The 20904-nt window shown below is 41.2% G+C and overlaps 1 protein-coding gene across 1 annotated transcript in view; it reads right to left on the minus strand.

Annotated features, from left to right (window-relative positions):
* Positions 1-20904, minus strand: part of VPS50 (VPS50 subunit of EARP/GARPII complex) — a 337660-nt gene that overhangs the window by 25671 nt on the left and 291085 nt on the right. Inside the window, 4 exon segments of the mRNA XM_033931131.1 lie at positions 1787-1976; positions 6439-6560; positions 14019-14177; positions 15499-15595. Of these exon segments, the coding sequence (XP_033787022.1) occupies positions 1787-1976; positions 6439-6560; positions 14019-14177; positions 15499-15595 (568 nt within the window).

Consider the following 20904-nt stretch of genomic DNA (forward strand, 5'->3'; position numbering starts at 1 on the left):
AGTGATTACAGTGGCTTATGGGCATGGGTCCTCCTCTCCATGGGTCCCTAACCCACCCCCAAGACGACTTAAGCCGCCTCTGTGCAGGTCGACTAAGCTTTCCTATGCCAGGTGATGATTGTCTGGAAGCTGAATTTTAAAGGTTTGATTACGATTTTTATGAGGTTGGGGGGGGTCCATGATCACTGGGGTAGTGTGTGTGGGTCTGTAGTTTGTGTCTGCAGTGCTTATCTGGTGACTTTAGGTGGGTTTTTGTGACTTAGACCATGTTTTAAATGGTGTAAGTCACATTGTCCAAATTCTGTCTATGCTGTGCTGTATAACTTTTGGTTATACATGCAGTATGACTAAGTCTAAGCCTGCCCATGTCCCACCCAAATCCCACCCTCGACACTCCTCCTGAAAAGCCCCGTTTAGCTATGGTCGTTCAGCGGCACTGTGAAGGCCTAGGTCATTTGTAAAACGTCCAAAACCTGGTTTTATTATCGGCACTTGGACGTTTTTGACTGATGATCATCCAAGTGCCGACTCAGGCCGGGTTTTGGACATTTTTCTCTTTCGATTATGAGCCCCATAGTTAACAAAGTGGGTTACCATTAAGACATGTTATTTTACCACAAGTCCTCTTTTATGTAATTAGATCTAGTTACTACAGTAATAACTGGGATTAACAATAAATAACATGTCTTAGCATGACATGTTGATATCTTTCACCCTAAATCTTGATTGCCAGATACTAAACTAAACTAAACTTTAAGTTTATATACCGCATCATCTCCCGGATGTGGAGCTCGGCACGGTTTACAAGAACTTAAAATATAGGAAGAGAAGGAAAAATAGGTTTACATGAACTTATATATAGAAGAGAAGAGTAAGGGGGGATAGAATTACATTTTAGTGAAAAGCCAGGTTTTCAGTTGCTTGCAGAATAATTGGAGGGAGCCCAGGTTCCGCAGCGGGGTAGTAAGGTCGTTCCAAAGACCTGTGATTCTGAAGAGAAGGGATTTTCCCAGTTTGCCTGCATAGCGAATACCATGTAGAGAGGGGAAGGATAGTTTATATCTTTGGGCAGGTCTGGTAGAGTCAGGACTCGAGGAGTTATAAGATAGTGGGATTAAGGTTAGGAAGGACGCCATGAATGATCTTAAAAGCCAGGCAGGAGCATTTGAAATGGATTCTGGAAATCACTGGGAGCTAGTGTCGTTTGGCTAGGAATGGTGAGACATGGTCAGACTTGCGTTTTGCAAAGATCAACTTGGCTACAGTATTCTGGATTAGCTGGAGTCTTTGAAGACTTTTTTTTTGATAGGCTTAAGTAGATGGCATTGCAGTAGTCTAGTTTGGAGAGGATGATGGATTGGACAAGGATGGCGAAATGTTGTTGGTGAAAATAGAATCTTACTTTCCTCAGCATGTGGAGGCTGAAGAAGCATGATTTAGCCAAGGAGTTGAGGTGGTCATTGAGGGAGAGAGAAGAATCGATAATGATGCCAAGGACTTTGCTTGAGAACTCAAGCTGCAGTGCAGCGCCTGAGGGTAATGCGAAGAGGGTGGACAGGTGTTCTAATTTTGGGCCGAGCCAGAGTAATTTTGTTTTTGATTCATTCAATTTCATCTGAACCGAAAAGGACCAGGAATGGAGTCTCATTATGCAAGCTGTAATGTTCTCGTGGAGGTTGGTGAGGTGATACAATTCCAAAACTAAGAAAACCATAGTTATATAGTACTTCTAAAGAGCATGGTGGGTAGAACAAAATAAGACAAATATAAAAAGTTCAAAGCTTACTCTGTGCTCTTTGATCCAGCGCTCCATATCATTTTCTGTCAAGTAGTAGGCTTTAATGTAGGTTTCCACAAATTCCTTATCAGGGATGGGCCTAAGGTCAGTCAGCTTCTCTAGTTTCAATAAAAACTGTTGGAAGTCTAATTGCATCAAAGCACGTCCTTCATTGCTGCACTTCTTAACATTGGCATAACTAAAATTAATTAAAAAAAAAAAGCAAGCACAATTATTGACATTTTATGAGATCAGAATTAAGATGTCCAGGTTGAGCCAAACTTTATCCAGGGGTATTTCACAAAGGCTCTACTGAACGTAGAGCACTTTGTAAAGTACACATAAGCCTGCTGCATGTCCTGGTAAATATAAATACAGAACTAGTATACAGCCTCTTAGTTCCTAATCACTGTCAGTGATGAAGACCATACCAAAATCAACAATGTTTAAATTATTTTCACTGAATTCAATACAAGCAATTTTTGAAAATTTTTTTTTTAAGTTTTCAGAATGTGCCAACCACCAGCTAATTGATTCTAGGCTCGGTCACTCAAAAGACAAGATCATCCTCATCAGACTTGTTTTTTTACATATTTGGGCTTTGTGCCTTTTAAGTGCAATAAATAAGTTCTTACAAATTGATTTTTAAAATAAAAAATAAAAAAAACTTGTACTTAACTTCATGCATTGTTTTTGCATGAGAAGTAAATTAGTTCTTCTTAAGGTGTCTGGTAGGGACCTGTCAGCTCCAACGTGTTTCACCTGAAGGCTTTCTCAAGAAGAAGTCCCTTCAGTATTGTTCTGCACCATCCCGACTGAATTTCTTTAATCCAAGAAATTCAGTCGAGATGGTGCGGAACAATATTGAAGGAGGAACTTCTTCTTGAGAAAGCCTCCGGACGAAACATGTCGGAGCTGACAGGTCCCCACCCGACACCTTAAGAAGAGCTAATTTACTTCTCATGCAAAAACAACGCATGAAGTTAAGTACAAGTTTTTTCCTTTTCTTTAAAAAAAACAAAAACCCACCACACCAATTTGTAAGAAGTTATTTATTGCACTTAAAATGCACAATGCACAAAGCACAAATATGTAAAAAACAAGTATGATGAGGATGAACTTGCCAGTTGAGTGACCGAGTCAAGAATCAATTGGCTGGTGGTTGGCACATTTTGAAGACTTAAAAATTTTTTGCAAAAATAGCTTGTATTGAATACAGTGAGAATAACTTAAACGCTAGCAAATATAAATGCATTCCTAGTGAGAGGATGGCTCAAATAAATAAGAGTGTGGCAAACCTTCCTAAGCTGAACAGTGTAAGAGGTAATTGTTGGATATATACAAACACAAGCATAAAAAGAAACCCTAGTTGGATGTAGATTTTTTACATACAGTCATCTGCTTTCTTATTGCTCTGGGTATACTAGTGAGAATATGAGCTGGAGGAGAGTGTGGCTTAGTGGTTAGAGCTACAGCCTCAGCACCCTTGCTGCTCCCTGTGACCCTGAGCAAGTCTCTTAATCCTCCACCGCCTCAGGTACATTAGATAGATTGTGAGCCCGCAGGCCAGATATGGAAAATCTTTGAAGTACCCGTATATAAAATTCCTTTGAGTGTGGTTGTATAACTACAAAAGGCGGTATACAAATCCCAATTCCTTGAATCTGAGATAGAGAAACACCCATAGGGAAAGTGATATAGAAAAAAATATATATATATATAAAAAAGGAAATAGCCAAGTAAAAAGCCAGATAAACAAAACTGGGAATGGGAGAAAATCATAGGAATAAAATATGTTTCTTGCTGAGTCATAAAGGGAACATAGGAAAAAGAATTATAATATATATTAGGAATCCATTTTGGAATTACAACTAAATGATCTCTTTCCTCTTCTCCTTCTTTCATTGTTTTAGTACTAACTGAGTTCAATTTCCCGCCTTAAGCTTTTCTCTTTGTTCCTTCTACTAGTAGGGGGCCCTCTGACCTTTGTTGATCTAAGTCACCTTTTGGACCATTGCCCTGGAAGCTATCTGTCGAATGTGAGGGCTGGATTTTAGATTTTTTTTTTTCTTTGTCCTAGAGGTCTGGTTACTGCCATTTTCTTTAATTTTAAACAATATTGCATTAGGTTTTAGGAAGAATGACCCCTGTTATTTCCTTTTCATAATAATTAGGCATATGTAGTGTAGGCATACATAAGAGATTTGTTATTTCAGTTTAAGATAAATTGTTAAAATTGCAAACTGACCAATGACATTTTTGATCCTGGATCTCAGTTACATTCCACTAAAACAGAGAAGGAATGCAAGCTCTGTAGGTTAGATTTTACATAGATAGTGATCTGACATATAAACATAGTAACATAGTAAATGACGGCAGATAAAGACCTGAATGGTCCATCCAGTCTACCCATTAGAAATATATGTTTAAGTTAACTTGGCTCTTCCTTGATATTTCTGGGCCATAGACTAAAGTCCACCTGGTAATGTCCTAGGTTCTAACTGCTGAAGTTGCTGTCCAAGCTCACTCCAGCCTATCCAACCAACCATCCTGTTGTTTGCAGGATATCTACCTTAAAGTCTGGCCAGTTAGTGGAGTTCCCATTGATGCCCTCCCCAGCCCATCCTACACTGAATTACCATATATGGGACACAAACCATTTGTCCAATACCGGCCTTAGTGCTTTAATTTATATCATTTGTTTGTTTTCTAATTAGAGATCCTTTGTATTTATCCCATGCTTTTTTGAATTCCATCACTGTTTTCCTCTCCACCTTCGGGAGGGCATTCCAGCCATCCACCACCCTCTCCGTGAAAAAGAAATTCCTAGCATTACTCCTAAGTCTTCCTCCCTGCACCCTCAAGTTATGCCCTCTAGTTTTACCATTTCCCCTTCTCTGGAAAATATTTGGTTCTATATTAATACCTTTCAAGTATTTAAACGTCTGTATGATATCTCCCCTCTCCCTCCTCTCCTCTAGAGCAGGGGTGTCAAAGTCCCTCCTCGAGGGCCGCAATCCAGTCGGGTTTTCAGGATTTCCCCAATGATTATGCATGAGATCTATTTGCATGCACTGCTTTCATTGTATGCTAATAGATCTCATGCATATTCATTGGGGAAATCCTGAAAACCCGACTGGATTGCGGCCCTCAAGGAGGGACTTTGATACCCCTGCTCAACAGTATGCATGTTTAGGTCTTTCAGTCTCTTCTTGTACTTCTTCTGGTTCAAACCCCTTACCATTTTCGTTGCCTTCCTCTGGACCACTTCAAGTGTTTTTATATCCTTTGCCAGATACGGCCTCCAAAACAGAACACAATACTCCAAGTATGGCCTCACCAATGACCTATACAGGGACATCAACACCTCCCTTCTTCTGCTGGTTATTCCTCTTTCAATACAGCCTAACATCCTTCTGGCTACAGCCACTGCCTTATCACACTGTTTAGATGCCTTTAGATCCTCAGACAAAATCACCCCAAGGTCCCTCTCTCCGTCTGTGCTTATCAGCCTCTCATCTCTCAGCACATACGGTTCCCTCAGATTTCTACCCCCCAAATGCTTCACTCTGCACTTCTTCCCATTGAATTTTAGTTGCAGACGTTAGACAGTTCTTCTAACTTTTGCAGATCTTTTTTCATGTTTTCCACTCCCTCTGGGATGTCTACTCTTTTACAAATCTTGGTATAATCCGCAAAAATGCTAACTTTACCTTCTAACCCTTCAGAAATGTCGCTCACAAACATATTGAACAGACTCGGTCCCAGTATCGATCCCTGAGGCACTCCACAACTCACCTTTCCCTCCTCCGAGTGAATTCAATTAACCACCACCCTCAGGCATCTGTCCATCAACCAGTTTCTGATCCAGTTCACCAGTACATAAAGTTATAAATCAAGTATTTTGTAGAATACATTCTTTGCATAGATTAAGCTAATAGATGACATAGGATAACTTCAGGAAAGTTATTCAAAGTTTAGTGTGTCCTTATTTTGACTACTGTAATAGGTTACTTTTAGGAATATCAAAAACTTAGTGAGAGTACTACAGGTGGCTCAAAATGCAAGAACGAGGGTAAGTATATCTAAATACGAACATACTTTTCTGCTTATTAAAACTTTTACACTGGCTGCTAATCCAACAAAGAAGTGAAATTAAGGTTATATTGCTGGTATTTAAGACATTGAGTAGTACAATCTCTGTTGTCATCACTGCTAGAATAAGATTGTATTAGCCTTCGAGAGCTTTGCGATCAATGAATCAAGTTAAGTTAGATGTACCTTCCTTACAAACTAAGACCAGAGTAATATCAGTCTTCTATTTTCTTCATTATGGGGCCAAAGCCCTGGAATATTGCTCAAGAATATCGAAGGGTATTGAAGGGTGTGAAGGAATTTAAAAAAGTATGAAGACATTTCAGTTTCAGGAGGTGTATCAGCAAATATAGACAGCACCTATGTGATTATATTTGTATTGCACTGTGAAGTTATGAGTATTCCTCTGTACCCTGCTTAGAAGGTTTGATACATGGTTTATAAATGTTTCTAAATAAATAAATATGATAAGCAGGAGATTGTAAAAGGAAAAATCCTGTTTAATCTTTAGGGTAGTTTGCCAGATATTGCTTCAAAAAGTAAAAAAAAATGTTTTATCAACTTACCCTTCTACAATTGTTCTATTAGCTAGCCGGATACAGTGCTCCCAAAGGGTATTAGATACCGGTAAGGGAATGCGAACTTGTTTGGAAACTTCAATCAGTCTTATGTTAAATTGTTCAAATTCCTAGAAAAAAAATGTTGTGCAATATTACAAATAACATTACTGCCTTCTTGCCTATTTTCTTTTCCAGTCAGATCAAATGTATTAACCAAATCACATGCAGGAATAAATTAAGGGACTAATAATCAAAACTTAAAAAAATGTCTAAAAACCCACTCAAGTCAGCACTTGGATGACCTAAAAGACAGGTCGTCCAAGTGCCGATAATCAAACTGATTTTCTGGACGTTATCGAGGGACGTTTTAGGCCTCTGAATGCTGCTGTGTGCCCAGAGCTAAAAGGGGCATATCTGGAGGAGTGGTTAGGGCAGTATGTGGGTGGGATGGGGGCTGACCTAGACTTAGTCGTCCTGCAGGGATAATCAAATGTTTTATCCCATGCTTTTTTGAATTCCATCACTGTTTTCCTCTCCACCACCTCCCTCAGGAGAATTTCCTAGCATTACTCCTAAGACTTCCTCCCTGCAACCTCAAATTATGCCCTCTAGTTTTACCATTTTCCCTTCTCTGGAAAAGATCCTGGCCGAAATCTAAACGTTCTGAGTTAGATGATATAAAAACAGGTATAAGTGCCAAAAAGGTATCCAAAGTGATCAGATAACCACTACAGAGACAAAATTAAAAAAACCCACAGACTCCCCCAGTATTTACTGACCCCTTCACACAACCACAAAGAGGAACAAAAAAGTAAATACCTGTCTCCAGAACATCAGCACCTGTATAGGAAAGCCTAGTAGAGCTGCACACAGGTGTCTTAAATAGCCTGGGGTGTGGGCTAGTGAACCATAGAGAGGAAGACCCAGGCCCATAAGCCACTCTAACCACTACATTTATGGTGGAACATGTGCACCCAAGTCAAAATAATATTATCCAGGGAAGAAAACTTATTTAGAATAAGGCACACAAAATTTGAATGTGCAATAATATTAATAACATGTGCTCAAACACTGTCATATAATTTAGGCAAAAACTTAAGCAGATTTTCAATCTTACAACCGCTCAGAAGTGTGTAGCCCTCCCAGTGAAAACCCTATAGAAGGATCCACCACCTCGTCACTGTGTTTGTACTGTAGTTGATTTAAAATTTTTAAAACTAAATACCTAATGCAACATACAGCCTCTTTTACAAAGCCGCATTCTTGGGGTAATTCTAAATTGTGCTAATATTTAGGCACCAATTATGTCTCTGTGTTCTTATATTCTGCTATATCCTCTAGAGTAGATACTTGTTCAGGGACAGAAATTTCACTCATTCCCACCCATCCCCAATGGAATCTAACCCATCCCCACCATTACCTGATAAGATCCATTCTATCCCCACACATCGCCACACTTAATCTCCTCCATCCTCACTCGTACCTGCAGGAGTTGACACTATTATTTACTTGCTTGCAGCTCTCTGTTTCTTCTCAATCCCCCAATCCCCTTCCTATGGTTTTTTTTGGATGGTATTCACTATTCAACCAATGAGTGCTCCAAGACTCAATCTGATGTTACATCTGACTCTCTAGGCAATCCAAGCCTCATTCTAGAGCTCCAGCTGCCTCTCTCTGTATGTTCTAAGCCTCATTCTGCTACTTCAGTTAACTCTCAAAGCCTCATTCTGGATCCACTAGATTTTGACTACATTCTTCATGCGAATGCCACGGTAACTTTTTCCACCTCTGTGAGAATCCTGTGGCAACTTCTTCCATACCCATTTTCCCCATTTCCATGCAGTTCTCTAATCTAGTGTTCCAAGTGGATTACATAACAAGAAGCCACAACATTCCTTGGGAGCAAAATAAAGATGACCTAGCCTAATATGTGAATTTTGAAAAGATGAGTTTTCAACGTTTTATGAAATGTAAGATAAACTGTAATCATTTGAATTTGTTTTGACAAGGCATTCTATATTTGAGAAGCTTGAGAGTTGAAATCTACAAAAGAAAATTACTCTCAGTCTCAAGGCTTTAGGATTAGGGAACTGCAATGCAAGTTAATTATGTAATGCCGTGGATCTTACTTTGAAAAGTGAGCCAATCAAAGTGGTCAAATAAAAAGTGGCTAGACCATGAAAAATTTTTTTCAGTGCAATCATCTTTATTGAATTTTAAGATCTGCATACATAGCTTGAACAGAATCCTAGCCTCGACTGGCAGCAAATACAAGCTCATCAACAATGGTGTAACTCTGTCTGTCTTATGCATGCAAATGATTAGAATATCAGCACTAGCGTTTAAATGCCAAAAGTATGCATAAGTGTTACTCTCGGAGGCCCTGATTCTGCAAAGTGAGTCCCAATTTTAATAATAATAATAACTTTATTCTTGTATACCGCATTACCATGAAAGTTCTATGCGGTTAACAGATGAAGAGACTGTACATTTACAGCGAAGTTACAATTTCGTTAATGTTACATTTACATAATAGACTATACATTTTCAGTCATGTTACATTTACATTTTAGACGATAACTTTACGGTGAAGTTATTTTTACAGCTAGGTTGTATATTCGGAGTAGTTACATCTATATAATAAAACCGTAGGCGGCGCATGCGCATTCTTATCGGCGTGCTTCCATGATCCGTATGTCCGTGGCCGCCAAGAGTGCAGCATGCCCCGCGCTTACTACGGCCCCACGTGCAGCTGAGTTCGGCACGGCGGTTTCCCCAGATAGGGGAAGTCGAACAACTCACTCCCGACGTGCAGCTGAGTTCGGCACGGCGGTTTCCCCAAATAGGGGAAGTCGAAAAACTCACTCCCGGCTCTCCTCGGCACGGCAGTTTCCCAAGATAGGGGAAGCCGAACAGCTCACTCCCGCCTCATGGTCCTGCCGCCGCTCCTGTTCACAGCGGCCTGTAGGACCAACGACTCCCCCCCCCATCCTCACGCAACAGCCGCTACCGCTCATGTTCAAAGCGGCCTGCTGAGGTTCGCGGCCGGCTGTAGCGAACCTCTCAGGCCGCTCTCCACATGGTAGCACGTTCCCTCTGACGCGATTGCGTCAGAGGGAACATGCTACCGAGTTGGAGAGCGGCCTGCGAGGTTCGTTACAGCCAGCCGCGAACCTCAGCAGGCCGCTTTGAACAGGAGCGGTTGCGGGAAGGGGGGGGGGAGTTTTAACAGGATTAGAATTTTAACAGGAGGAGTCGCCGAAAAAAACCTTCAGCAGCAGCAGGCCAGCACGCGGGAAGGGAAGGGGGAGGGGCCGAACGGAGCAGGGCAGCTCACGGTAAGAGAAGGGAATGGGGGGTGGGGGAAAATGCTTCTACTACTCAGCAGGGACCTGGAGGGGAAGGGAAATACCGCTGCTGCTTATGCAAAGGAAAGTGGTGGTGGGGGAAGAGAAGGGAATGGGGGGTGGGTGGGGGGGAAATGCTGCTACTACTTCACAGGGATCTGGAGGGGAAGGGAAATACCGCTGCTGCTTCTGCAAAGGAAAGTGGGGTGGGCGGGGGGGAGACACAGAAAGAAATACAGACAGACAAAGGAGGCTAGGGAGAGAGACAGACAGAAAGAAAGACAGACAGGGGACCAAAGAGAGACAGAAAGAAAGACAGACAGACAGACAAAGGGTGCCAGGGAGAGAGAGAGAAAAATTGCAGGAGGGAGAGAGACAGAAAGAAAGGAAGAAAGAGACAGGAGCAGGGAGAGAGACATAAATAAAGAAAGACAGACAGCCATATATTCTAGCACCCGTTAATGTAACGGGCTTAAATACTAGTTCGCTATAAGTTACATACAGCGGTGTTACAAATGGCAGTGTTACATACGGAGGTAAAGAGTCTGGGAGTGAGTCAAGGTCAAAGGAGGAGGAAGGAGGAGGGAGGGTAGATCAGAGGAATTTGTCAAAAAGGTAGGTTTTGATTAATTTCCTGAATATTTGATAGGGGGGGGGGAGTTGGAGATGAGAGTAGAGAGGCATTTGTTCCATTTGCCCGCTTGGAATGCTAGAGATCGGTCGAGGAATTTTTTGTAAAGGCAGCCCTTCAGGGAGGGAAAGGAAAACAGGCAGGTATTTCGAGTACGAGAGGGGCCAGCAATTTCAAGGTGCTCAGATAGGTAAATTGGTGAAGAGCCAGCTAAGGTTTTGAAGCAGAGGCAAGCGAATTTAAAGATGATTCTTGCCTCCACCGGTAGCCAGTGAAGTTTAGTGTAGTAGGGGCTAACGTGGTCATATTTTTTGAGGCCGAAAATGAGGCGGACAGCTGCATTTTGTACTATTCTTAAACGTTTGATGGTGTTTTTGTAGGCTCCTAGGTATATGATATTGCAGTAGTCCAGTATGCTTAAGATTAATGATTGGACCAGTAAACTGAAGGCGAGGTGGTCGAAGTGGCGTTTTGTGGTGCGAAGTTTCCAGAGGGTGTAGAAGCATTTTTTGACCTGGGCATTGGTATGGTCTTCGAAGGTCAAGCATCTATCTAGGATGACTCCAAGTATTTTTATGGTGGGGTTGATAGGATAATCTAGACCGTTCAGTTTCAGGGAAGTGTTTGTTATTTTATGGGTAGAGCTTGCCAGGAAGAATTTTGTTTTTTCGGTGTTCAATTTTAATTTAAATTGAGAGGTCCATAGTTCTAACTTGGTGAGGATAGAAGAGGTAAGTTGTTCCGTCTGTTGAGTGAATGAAGTTAGGGGGATGATAATGGTGATATCATCTGCGTATATGAATGATTTAAGGTTTAAGTCGGCTAGTGTCCTTGCCAGAGGGGCCAAGTAGATGTTGAAAAGGGAGGGGGATAGTGGGGAGCCTTGTGGGACTCCGCAGGAATTACGCCATTGATGGGAGAAGGTTCCGTTGCTGTGGACCTGATAAGTACGGTTAGTTAGGAAGCTTGAGAACCAGTTTAGTACTTGACCAGAAATGCCGATGGAGTCAAGGCAGCGTAGCATGATATCGTGGTCTAATCAGCCAATCAGGATGCACGTTTTTAAAAAAATGCTCCCCAGGCAGGCCGCCTATATTGAAGGCGCCTCTGGGAGCCTAGGAAGGCCCGCAAGATGCCTAAGCTCACCTAAGAGCCTTAGGCGAACGTCTCCCTAGTAGAGGAAGAGATGCTTACAATGTAGGCCAGCAAAATGCTGGCCTACATTGTAAGTAGACGCGGCCGCTATACTTATCGCGGCAAGGGTTCTCCCTGCTGCAATAAGTATAGCAGCCGCCTGTCCGATCACCGGCACGAGGGTGCCCAACCCCTCCTGCCAGAAGGCCGCCCCCCCCTCCCCCGATCGCCGTCAGGAGGGTGCCCAACCCCTCCTGCCGGAATGCCACCCCCCGGAAACTCCCAATCGACAGCAGGAGAGTGCCCAACCCCCCCTGCTGGAAAGCCACACCCCCTCCAGACCCCCCATGCTAACGACCCCCCCCCACTACCATCCCCCCAACAACCTCTAAAGTGTTGGCTGGCCGGACAGGTCTTGCTGCCGTCCAGCCAGTAGGCCCGCCTCATCGAAATGAGGCGGGACCGCCCCTTCCTGGCCCATCCCAAGTCTAAGGCCTGATTGGCCCAGGCTCTAGAAGCCTGGACCAATCAGGCCTTAGGATTATCGGGTCCGCCCATCCCCACTAAGCCTAAGGCTTAATTGGCCCAGGCTCTAGGTGATCGGACAGGCGGCCGCTATACTTATCGTGGCAAGGAGATCCCTTGCCGCGATAAATGTAGCGACCGCGTCTACTCTAACCAGCGTCTGTAACAAGGACGCCGGTTACAGAATCGGGGTTAGTGTAGGCCCTATTCTGTATAGGACACCCCTCCCGGGCGTCCTATATAGAATCTGGGCCTAAATGTAGGCAAATGTAGGCTTATTTTATGCATAGTGCATATTTGACAGGTAGACATACACATGGGCAGAATCTGAGTGCACCAAGGGCAGAACTCATGTTTATGTGTGTACATACAGAGTATTATAAAAGTCATGCATACATCATGTGTGTAAGAGCTTGCACCTAAATTATTTGAGAAGATGCAAAGCGGGAAGGCCACAAAAACTGAATGGAGTCCAGTTAAAAACTAACTTTGCTCCGTGGAAAACAAAGAACTGACGGATCTTGCGCCTCTGTGGGCGGGAAGGCACTCGCACATGTGTGGTGCAGGCAGTCGTGAGGTTTTTTTGAAACTTAAAGTGACAGTTCACTTGTCAAACTGTCCGTACCAGGTCCGTGGATGTCGTCACCCATACGTGAGAATATAAATATAGAAACATGATGGCCCATCTAGTCTGCCCATTCGCAGTAACCATTATCTCTTCCTCTCTCTAAGAGATCCCAATGTGGCTATCCCAAGCTTTCTTGAATTCAGACACAGTCTCTGTCTCCACCACCTCTTCTGCGAGACTGTTCCAAGCATCTACCACCCTTTCTGTAAAAAAGTATTTCCTTAGATTACTCCTGAGTCTATCACCTCTTAATTCCATCCTATGCCCTCTCATTCCAGTGCTTCCCTTCAACTGAAAGAGACTCGACTCATGCGCATTTACGCCACATAGGTATTTAAACATCTCTATCGTATCTCCCCTCTCCTGTCTTTCCTCTAAAATATAAATATTGAGATTTTAAGTCTGTCCTCATACGCTTTATGACGAAGACTACGCACCATTTTAGTAGCCTTCCACTGGACAGACTCCATTCTTTTATATCTTTTTGAATGCTGCCTGCTTATCCTAGGATAAGGCCTGGTAATGAAATATAAATTTTTATTAAAATTGTACCGGTTTATCACCAAGAAGCCTATGATAAAATACTATATTAGGTGAATAGAATCAACATAGAACTGTGTTCCAGCCAACGCCTGCTTCAGGAGTCACAAATTCTAAATGCTGTAGTGTCTAGCTTATACATATACAATAGCCTCCATGGAAAAAATGCATAAGCTGAGTGTCAGAATGCAGATGCCACCAAACTCACACATGAGTAACTACAGTATCTTAGACTTTGTGACTCTTGAAGCAGGTATTGACAGAAACACAGTTCTGTGTCCAGACAATTCCTTGAGGGCCGGAATCCAGTCAGGTTTTCAGGATTTCCCCAATGAATATGCATGAGATCTATTTGCATGCACTGCTTTCAATGCATATTCATTGGGGAAATCCTGAAAACCCGACTGGATTCCGGCCCTCGAGGACCAGAGTTGCCCACCCCTGGTCTAATATATTGCTTTATCATAGACTTCTTGGAGGTAAACTAGTACAATCGCGATAAAATTTTAAAACTGCTATACATGGCTACTGATGTCAGTAGTGATATATTGCACTTATACTGATCATTATACTATAGTTATGCTGTTACTACAATATAGATTGACTATGCCATGCTTTACCTGTTGTACACTGCTTTGGTGGTTAAGTCTCTATAAATATTCACAGATATTTTTGAATTAAACTATCTTAATCACTGTGTTTGCTTTTTAGGATTCATCAATTAGAATATTTGCTGAAATCTTGAAATCTGCTGTTTTTCTGGAAATTATTTTTGAGTTACCTTTAAAAGGGCATCAATATACATGTTGTGCTGTGACATGATTTCCTTTACATCCCATTTAACATTCGCCATAAGCAGAAGCATCTGCTCATAATCAATGGCTTTTGCTGCTACAATCCAGTAAATTGGTTTACGGAGTTCACTGGCAGTTGACACAGTCTGTGGAAGAGGTAGTAAACAAAAATAAAAAAACACACACATACAAGAAAAGGAATCTTGTTTACTAAATTTGTCATGAAAAATACTTTAACAAAAGTACTTGAATGTAAAAGTTAATATTTTAAAGAGAGAGACCAACAAGCACAGGACCATGGTGATAATATGAAGATTTTCGAGATAAAATGATGACACCCAGGAACCTGGCATTAAGTGGATATCACAATTCGTATCTTTTACTTTTTTGACATGATTTTTGTGCTTATTGGGACCAAGATGGACACAATTTAAAGAATTTATTTGAAATGTGAAACTGTTTAAAGAAACCAAACACATTTATATTAAACAAGTGAGTTTTTTTGGACACAGATGATTTTCTTCCCATGGTGTAGGAGAGTTGTTGCCTCTGTGTTTTTCCTCACATTCTAGAAACTGATGATAGGATAAGATCTCCATGTGAAAGGAAGGATGAAATCAATTTGCTTTGCCATGTGGGCATCTGTGGAACTTTGAGGTTTTGATTATTCAATCCAAATTTTATGGTGTTGTGTTTTTGTTTTTTTTTAAGTTTCCCTTTAGAAACAAACCTATTTTTTGTGAGATATTGAATTTAGTGGGTTTGTCCCTATATTTTTTAATTACTTAAATAATATATATATATTTTTTGGCCCTGGGTGCTCAGTTTCTTTTAAAATTTCCTGTGAAATGTTGTATTTCTGTAGAGGGAAAGAATTTCTTATTTTCTAATTTGAAGCAATTAAGTGAATTTATTACAGCCAGAGAAGGGGGTAGAGTCACCATAGGTCCAATTGTACCAGCCACAGTTTAGCGAACCGGCTGTCTGGGTGGTTAACTATGAGCTCCTTTTACAAAGGTGCACTAGCATTTTTAGTGCCCACACCAGATTAGCACGCACTAACCAAAAAATTACCGCTTGCTTAAAAGGAGGCGGTAGCAGCTAGCACGTGCTATTCTGCGTGTTAAGGCCCTAACGCACCTTTGTAAAAAGAGCCCTATGTCCCTGTCTAAATAGACTAGTATTTGGGTTTTCTTATTTTTTCTTTTCTTTGTTCTTGGATCTAATAACAATATGTGGACTAAATAATTAATTAATTAATTTCTTTCTTTTTATGTTAAATCAACTACATTTACTTTGTTGGACTTTATTTTGCAAATCCTCTTCAAGTTTGTATACTTGTTGTATAATGTAAAATTTGAATAAATAAATAAAAAATAATATTATTTTTAAAGGAAATACAGTGTAAGAGTGATAAATCTCACAATTTATTACTATTCAAGAATCTTCTGCCTTAAAAAGACTGACCTGAGAGTAGAACTGCTGGAGGAAAGGTTTCTTGGCTGCTGGCATCACAGCATCAAGATGTGTCTGGAGGAATTCAAACTGTTCAGCCAAAAACACCCTACAGAGATAAATACATACTGCTGTGACAAGTGCAGTTATAGGCCTTTCAATAGCCTGATTAACATGACAGACCCCTTTACTGCTTATGATACTGAACAAGCATAGTTTGTAAAATGATCCCTCCTTTACCTTCTTTCATGTCGTGCTGTTCATAAAATGTCAAATATAAACCTGGTTATTAATCGTAAAACTTCACATAAATCACTGGAAGCACTATAAGCAGTTGAGTACTAATAGTACTATAGCAAACCATAAGAAAATACAAGAGCTGTTCAAAAAGTATCAGACCTTTATTCATAAAAAATACTTGTATTCAGATACAACAATCTTAAACTAATCTTCTTCAAAGTAGTCCCCTTGCGCTGCCACATACTTCTTCCAATGGTTCTGCCACTGTTGGAAGCAGCGCTAGAACGACTCTTTTGAGATTGCTCGCACCTTGTTCGTCACATTCTGCATGCCTTCTCTTGACTGAAATCTGGTCCCTTTCAGGGGCATTTTAAGCTTGGGGAAAAGCCAGAAGTCACACGGAGCCATGTTGGGAAAGTAGGGAGCCTGAGGAATCACAGGTGTGTTGTGTTTGGCCAGGAAACTCCATATCAAATGTGAAGAATGGGCAGGTGCATTATCGTGATGGAGCTGCCAATTGCCCGCTGCCCACAGGTCCGGCCGTTTGCATCTCACAGCGTTATGAAGGCGACACAGAACCTCAGGGTCCTCATTTGGTCAATGACGAGCTGATTTCTGGATGTTGAGGGCCTACCAGAACGTGGTTCACTTTCCACTGATGTACGGCCATCTCTGAAGCGGTTGTACCACTCCTTTATCTGTGTGACGCCCATTGCTTCGTCCCCAAAAGCCTGTTGAATCCTGCAGATCGTTTCCACTTGGGAATTTCCAAGCTTTACACAAAATTTAACGCAGTAGCGTTGTTCAACTTTTTCTGTCATTTTGTCAAAAATGAAAATCGGACGGCGCTCACTTATACTTCCTCACTCATTGGCAGTCTGCTGGCAACTGACAGCTTCTGTAGGCAGGAAAAAATTCAAGCATGCGCATCAGGGTCGCCTACATACGTGCACCAAACCACGCCTCCCTAACTTTATTTGTTTACGCAAGAAAAATTAAGATCTGATACTTTTTGAACAGCCCTCAAAATGAGGTATGCTTGTTCAGTAATTTCTTTTACTTCTAAATCTTGTTGAGGTACGTTTAAATGATCTCTGTTAAATAGACAATGATCTAAGACAGTGGTAGGCAAACTCATTAGTCAAAAGAGCCAAAGATCAGCAGTACAACAATTAAGATTTCTTTTGAGAGCCATACCCTGCGCCCACTTGCGCTATGATGGCTACATCAACCCAACTGGCACCCCGCTTGCCCGCCCGTAGTCAAAATCGATTCATGGCAAAGCCTAGAGAATGACACAGGGAAAAAATTTGTTTCAGTCCCCGTTCCCGCAAACCATCTGATCCTATCCACACAAGCCTCAAATAGTTTTATACTGAACTTATTATATTAAAGTATAAAAAGAAACAATATTCTGTACAATTGTCAATTTATAAATCAGTGTCTTCTCCCCACTTCCCTTCAGCGTCCTCAGCCCACTCTCTCTCCACTTCCCTTCAGCTCACGCACATAAAAACAAGCAAGCAATTTTATATCATTTTCATTCTATTCATTCATAGAAATTAAAATCATTTTACAAAAATAATTCCTTACACAGTCAAGCCTGCAAGGATTATTAGATGTCTTTCAGCAGCTCCCCTCCCTCCCCCTTACTTTCATGGCCAAGTCAAAATGATCTAACAACAATAAAATTTAAAAAAGCCCACAAAGCACACTGTATGCAAAGAAAATGTTAATTATCATTTATATTCCGCGGGTTTTCAAAGAGGTCAAGGCAGATGACTTTATGCAATGTCACCTCAGTAGCAACTATACAAAAATAGACAAATATACCCCCTCCCTTTTTACTAAACCGCGATAGTGGTTTTTAGCGCAGGGAGCTGTGCTGAATGCCCTCCGCTGCTCTCGATGCTCATAGGCTCCCTGCGCTAAAAAACGATATTGCGGTTTAGTAAAAGGGGGCCTTAGTACAAATTATAGACAGCAGATACAAATTCTCAAAATGGACAAATTTTAATCACTAAATTGAAAATAAAATCATTTTTCCTACCTTTGTTGTCTGGTAATTTCATCAGTCTCTGGTTGCACTATTCTTCTGACTGTGCATCCAATATTTCTTCTCTTCTTTCAGCCTCCTGTATGCTTCATCTCCTCTAGACCTCATTCCCTCCCCCAACTTTTTCTTTCTTTCACCCTGCCCCTTCTTTCTTTCTCTCTCTCTCTCTCTCCATGCTCCCTTTCTTTCTTTATGTCTATTTTCCTCTCTTTCCGTGCCCCCTTTCTTTCTTTCTTTTTTTCTCCATGCCCCCTTTCTTTCTGTCTTTCTCTCTCCATGCCCCCTTTATGTCTGTCTCTCTGTCTTTCTGTCTCCTGTCTCTCTTCTTTCTTTCTGTCTCCCTGCCCCCCCCCTTTTCTTTCTTTCTCCCTGCCCTCCCCCAAGCCACTGCCGTTTTAGAACAGGCCGCCACCGCATCAGGGGAATAGGCCACTGCTGAGTTCTGAGCTCTCCCTGCTTCCCTTCCCCATAAAGAAGACACTGAAGCGCCGGGCCGACCAACCTTTGTCACCTGACGTTAATGCTAACATCGGAGAGGAAGTTCTGGGATAGCCAGGCAGTGATTGGCTGGCTCAGAACTTCCTCTCCAATGTCAGAATTGACGTCGGGTGGCGAAGGTTGATCGGCCTGGCGCTTCAGCATCCTCTTACGGGGAAGGGAAGCAGGTTGGGCACCCCTGCTCTAGCTAGCTGAACCACACTAGTGCTAGGGAGGGACAAGTAAGCCTGCTGCCAGTACCACTGAACCAAACTCTGCATCTTTTCTGGTTGCTATATCCACCTTGTAAAACTTGGTAAAAGTGTGGAGGTGAGATCATGCAGCTGCCCTATAGATTTCTTCAGGTAAGACAGCTCTAGCCTCTTTCTGCAAGGCTTGTGAGTAATGGGGTATAACCCGCTCATCCAGAATGACACAGCTATTGCACTAGAAGGCCCTTTATAAGAGCCAACAACAGTATCTTATAATGGTATCTTTCTTTTTTCACTTTCTCTTGCTCTTTTATATTCATCAATTATTTAACGATGCATCTATTCTTTATAATCCCCCTTAGAAGTCATTGTTTAACTATTACCATTTGCCCAAGATCATTATTAGTTGTTCTGAGGCAAAAAGACGTTGATACTTTGGCATTAAAGAAGTAGCTTTGAAATATTTCCAATCAGATATTGCATAGGTACATAATCATAAAAATCTTTATATACTAAAGGACACAGATTTTTCCAAATATCTACTATAATGAAAGGGGATATTTACCTACTGTCTATGGTATTATAAAACACACAAAAAAGTATATTTGGATTGAGCATGAAGAAGAGCAGCCTAAGAATATTCTACATTATCAAGATTAGCTCCATCTCTAATCCTGTATACAGAAGTCTGTATACCCTAGAGGAAAGGAGAGACAGGGGAGATATGATTCAGACGTTCAAATACTTAAAGGGTATTAACGTAGAACAAAATCTTTTCCAGAGAAAGGAAAATGGTAAAACCAGAGGACATAATTTGAGGTTGAGGAAATTCTACTTTACGGAGAGGGTGGTGGATGCCTGGAATGCGCTCCCGAGAGAGGTGGTGGAGAGTAAAACTGTGACTGAGTTCAAAGAAGCGTGGGATGAACACAGAAGATTTAGAATCAGAAAATAATATTAAAGATTGAACTAGGCCAGTTACTGGGCAGACTTGTACGGTCTGTGTCTGTGTATGGCCGTTTGGAGGAGGATGGGCAGGGGAGGGCTTCAATGGCTGGGAGGGTGTAGATGGGCTGGAGTAAGTCTTAACAGAGATTTCGGCAGTTGGAACCCAAGCACAGTACCGGGTAAAGCTTTGGATTCTCGCCCAGAAATAGCTAAGAAAAAAAAAAAAAATAATAATTTTTAAATTGAATCAGGTTGGGCAGACAGGATGGACCATTCGGGTCTTTATCTGCCGTCATCTACTATGTTACTATGATCCATGCAACAGCTTCTAAACGTTCAAAATAAAAGAACAATTATAGAAATATTCAAAATGAAGTAAGATACCAGACAGCTCTGATAGCAGAAGACATTTTGATTTTTTATTTCAGTTACAGAAATGTTCAAAGAGAAATTAGTTCTTCCACTCCGAAGATAAAAAAACATATTGAGGCTTATTTCCAAAGCAAGGTTACTATGGTACTTTGTGTATCTTAAGTGCTTTGATACTGACCCCCATTGTATAGATCAGCAAAAAGCTTTCTACCTTAATGCATTTAGAATTATATTTTTCCAAAGAGAAAAACTGTGAAAAGTTTAAAAAGACTTTTGCAAGGCACTATACATCAAAAGAATGACAAGGCAGGGTGCACAAAGGTGAGATCTACCATGCAACTAAGAAATATGAAGAATATAATAAATTGACTGTTTCTTTGAATACCTCCGTAAAGCTACAGAATCTAGAGACAGTAATATAGCAACATTCTTCTAAAATAGATAAAGTTGAACCATCTCTAAGAGAAGTTAAAAACTTAAATGTTCAATGTCTTGGAGATAGAAAACCTGGAAAAACAAAATATGAACTTAAACTTAAGGTTTTTGAATTTTACAGTATCCAAATTCTTGGCACCCCAGGAGCTTTTTAAAAGATTCCCTATAACTGTTTTGAAAATCTTGGAATCTAACATTTGGCCAGTTCAGAAGTTATATTTAACAAAGATAGAGTCAGAAGTTGTGGAAGAACAGAAAGTCCTGAATGTTTCTGGGTTTCTTGAATCATCAGATGTTGAAATGTCTGGGAGAATGACTCTCTTGGCTTCTTTTGGTTTTCTTCAAGATAAACTTTACTATAGGATTAAGAATGTTTCCTTTATGGAAAACAGGATATTTATATTTCCTGTCTCTAGATGGACACTACTTTGGATGAAGAAATTTCTTACAATCCATCAGACAGTTATTTCATTAGAAGTTGTATGTCAACTAATGATGTTAATTAACTGGGGAGCAGGAAGCCTGTGCTGAGTAAAGGGCAGCAGAGAGGAAAGCGTACAGGATAAAGATATGATTTATGCCTTCAGTATGGATGTGTGCTCTTGGGATCCTGAGCCCCCTTCCCCCCCCTTTAGAGCTAGGTCCCCCTCAGGCTGATACTTAGAATCTCAGGAGAAA

The sequence above is a fragment of the Geotrypetes seraphini genome, chromosome 2 (assembly GCF_902459505.1).
Source record: "Geotrypetes seraphini chromosome 2, aGeoSer1.1, whole genome shotgun sequence".
NCBI classification, from domain to species: Eukaryota; Metazoa; Chordata; class Amphibia; order Gymnophiona; family Dermophiidae; genus Geotrypetes; species Geotrypetes seraphini.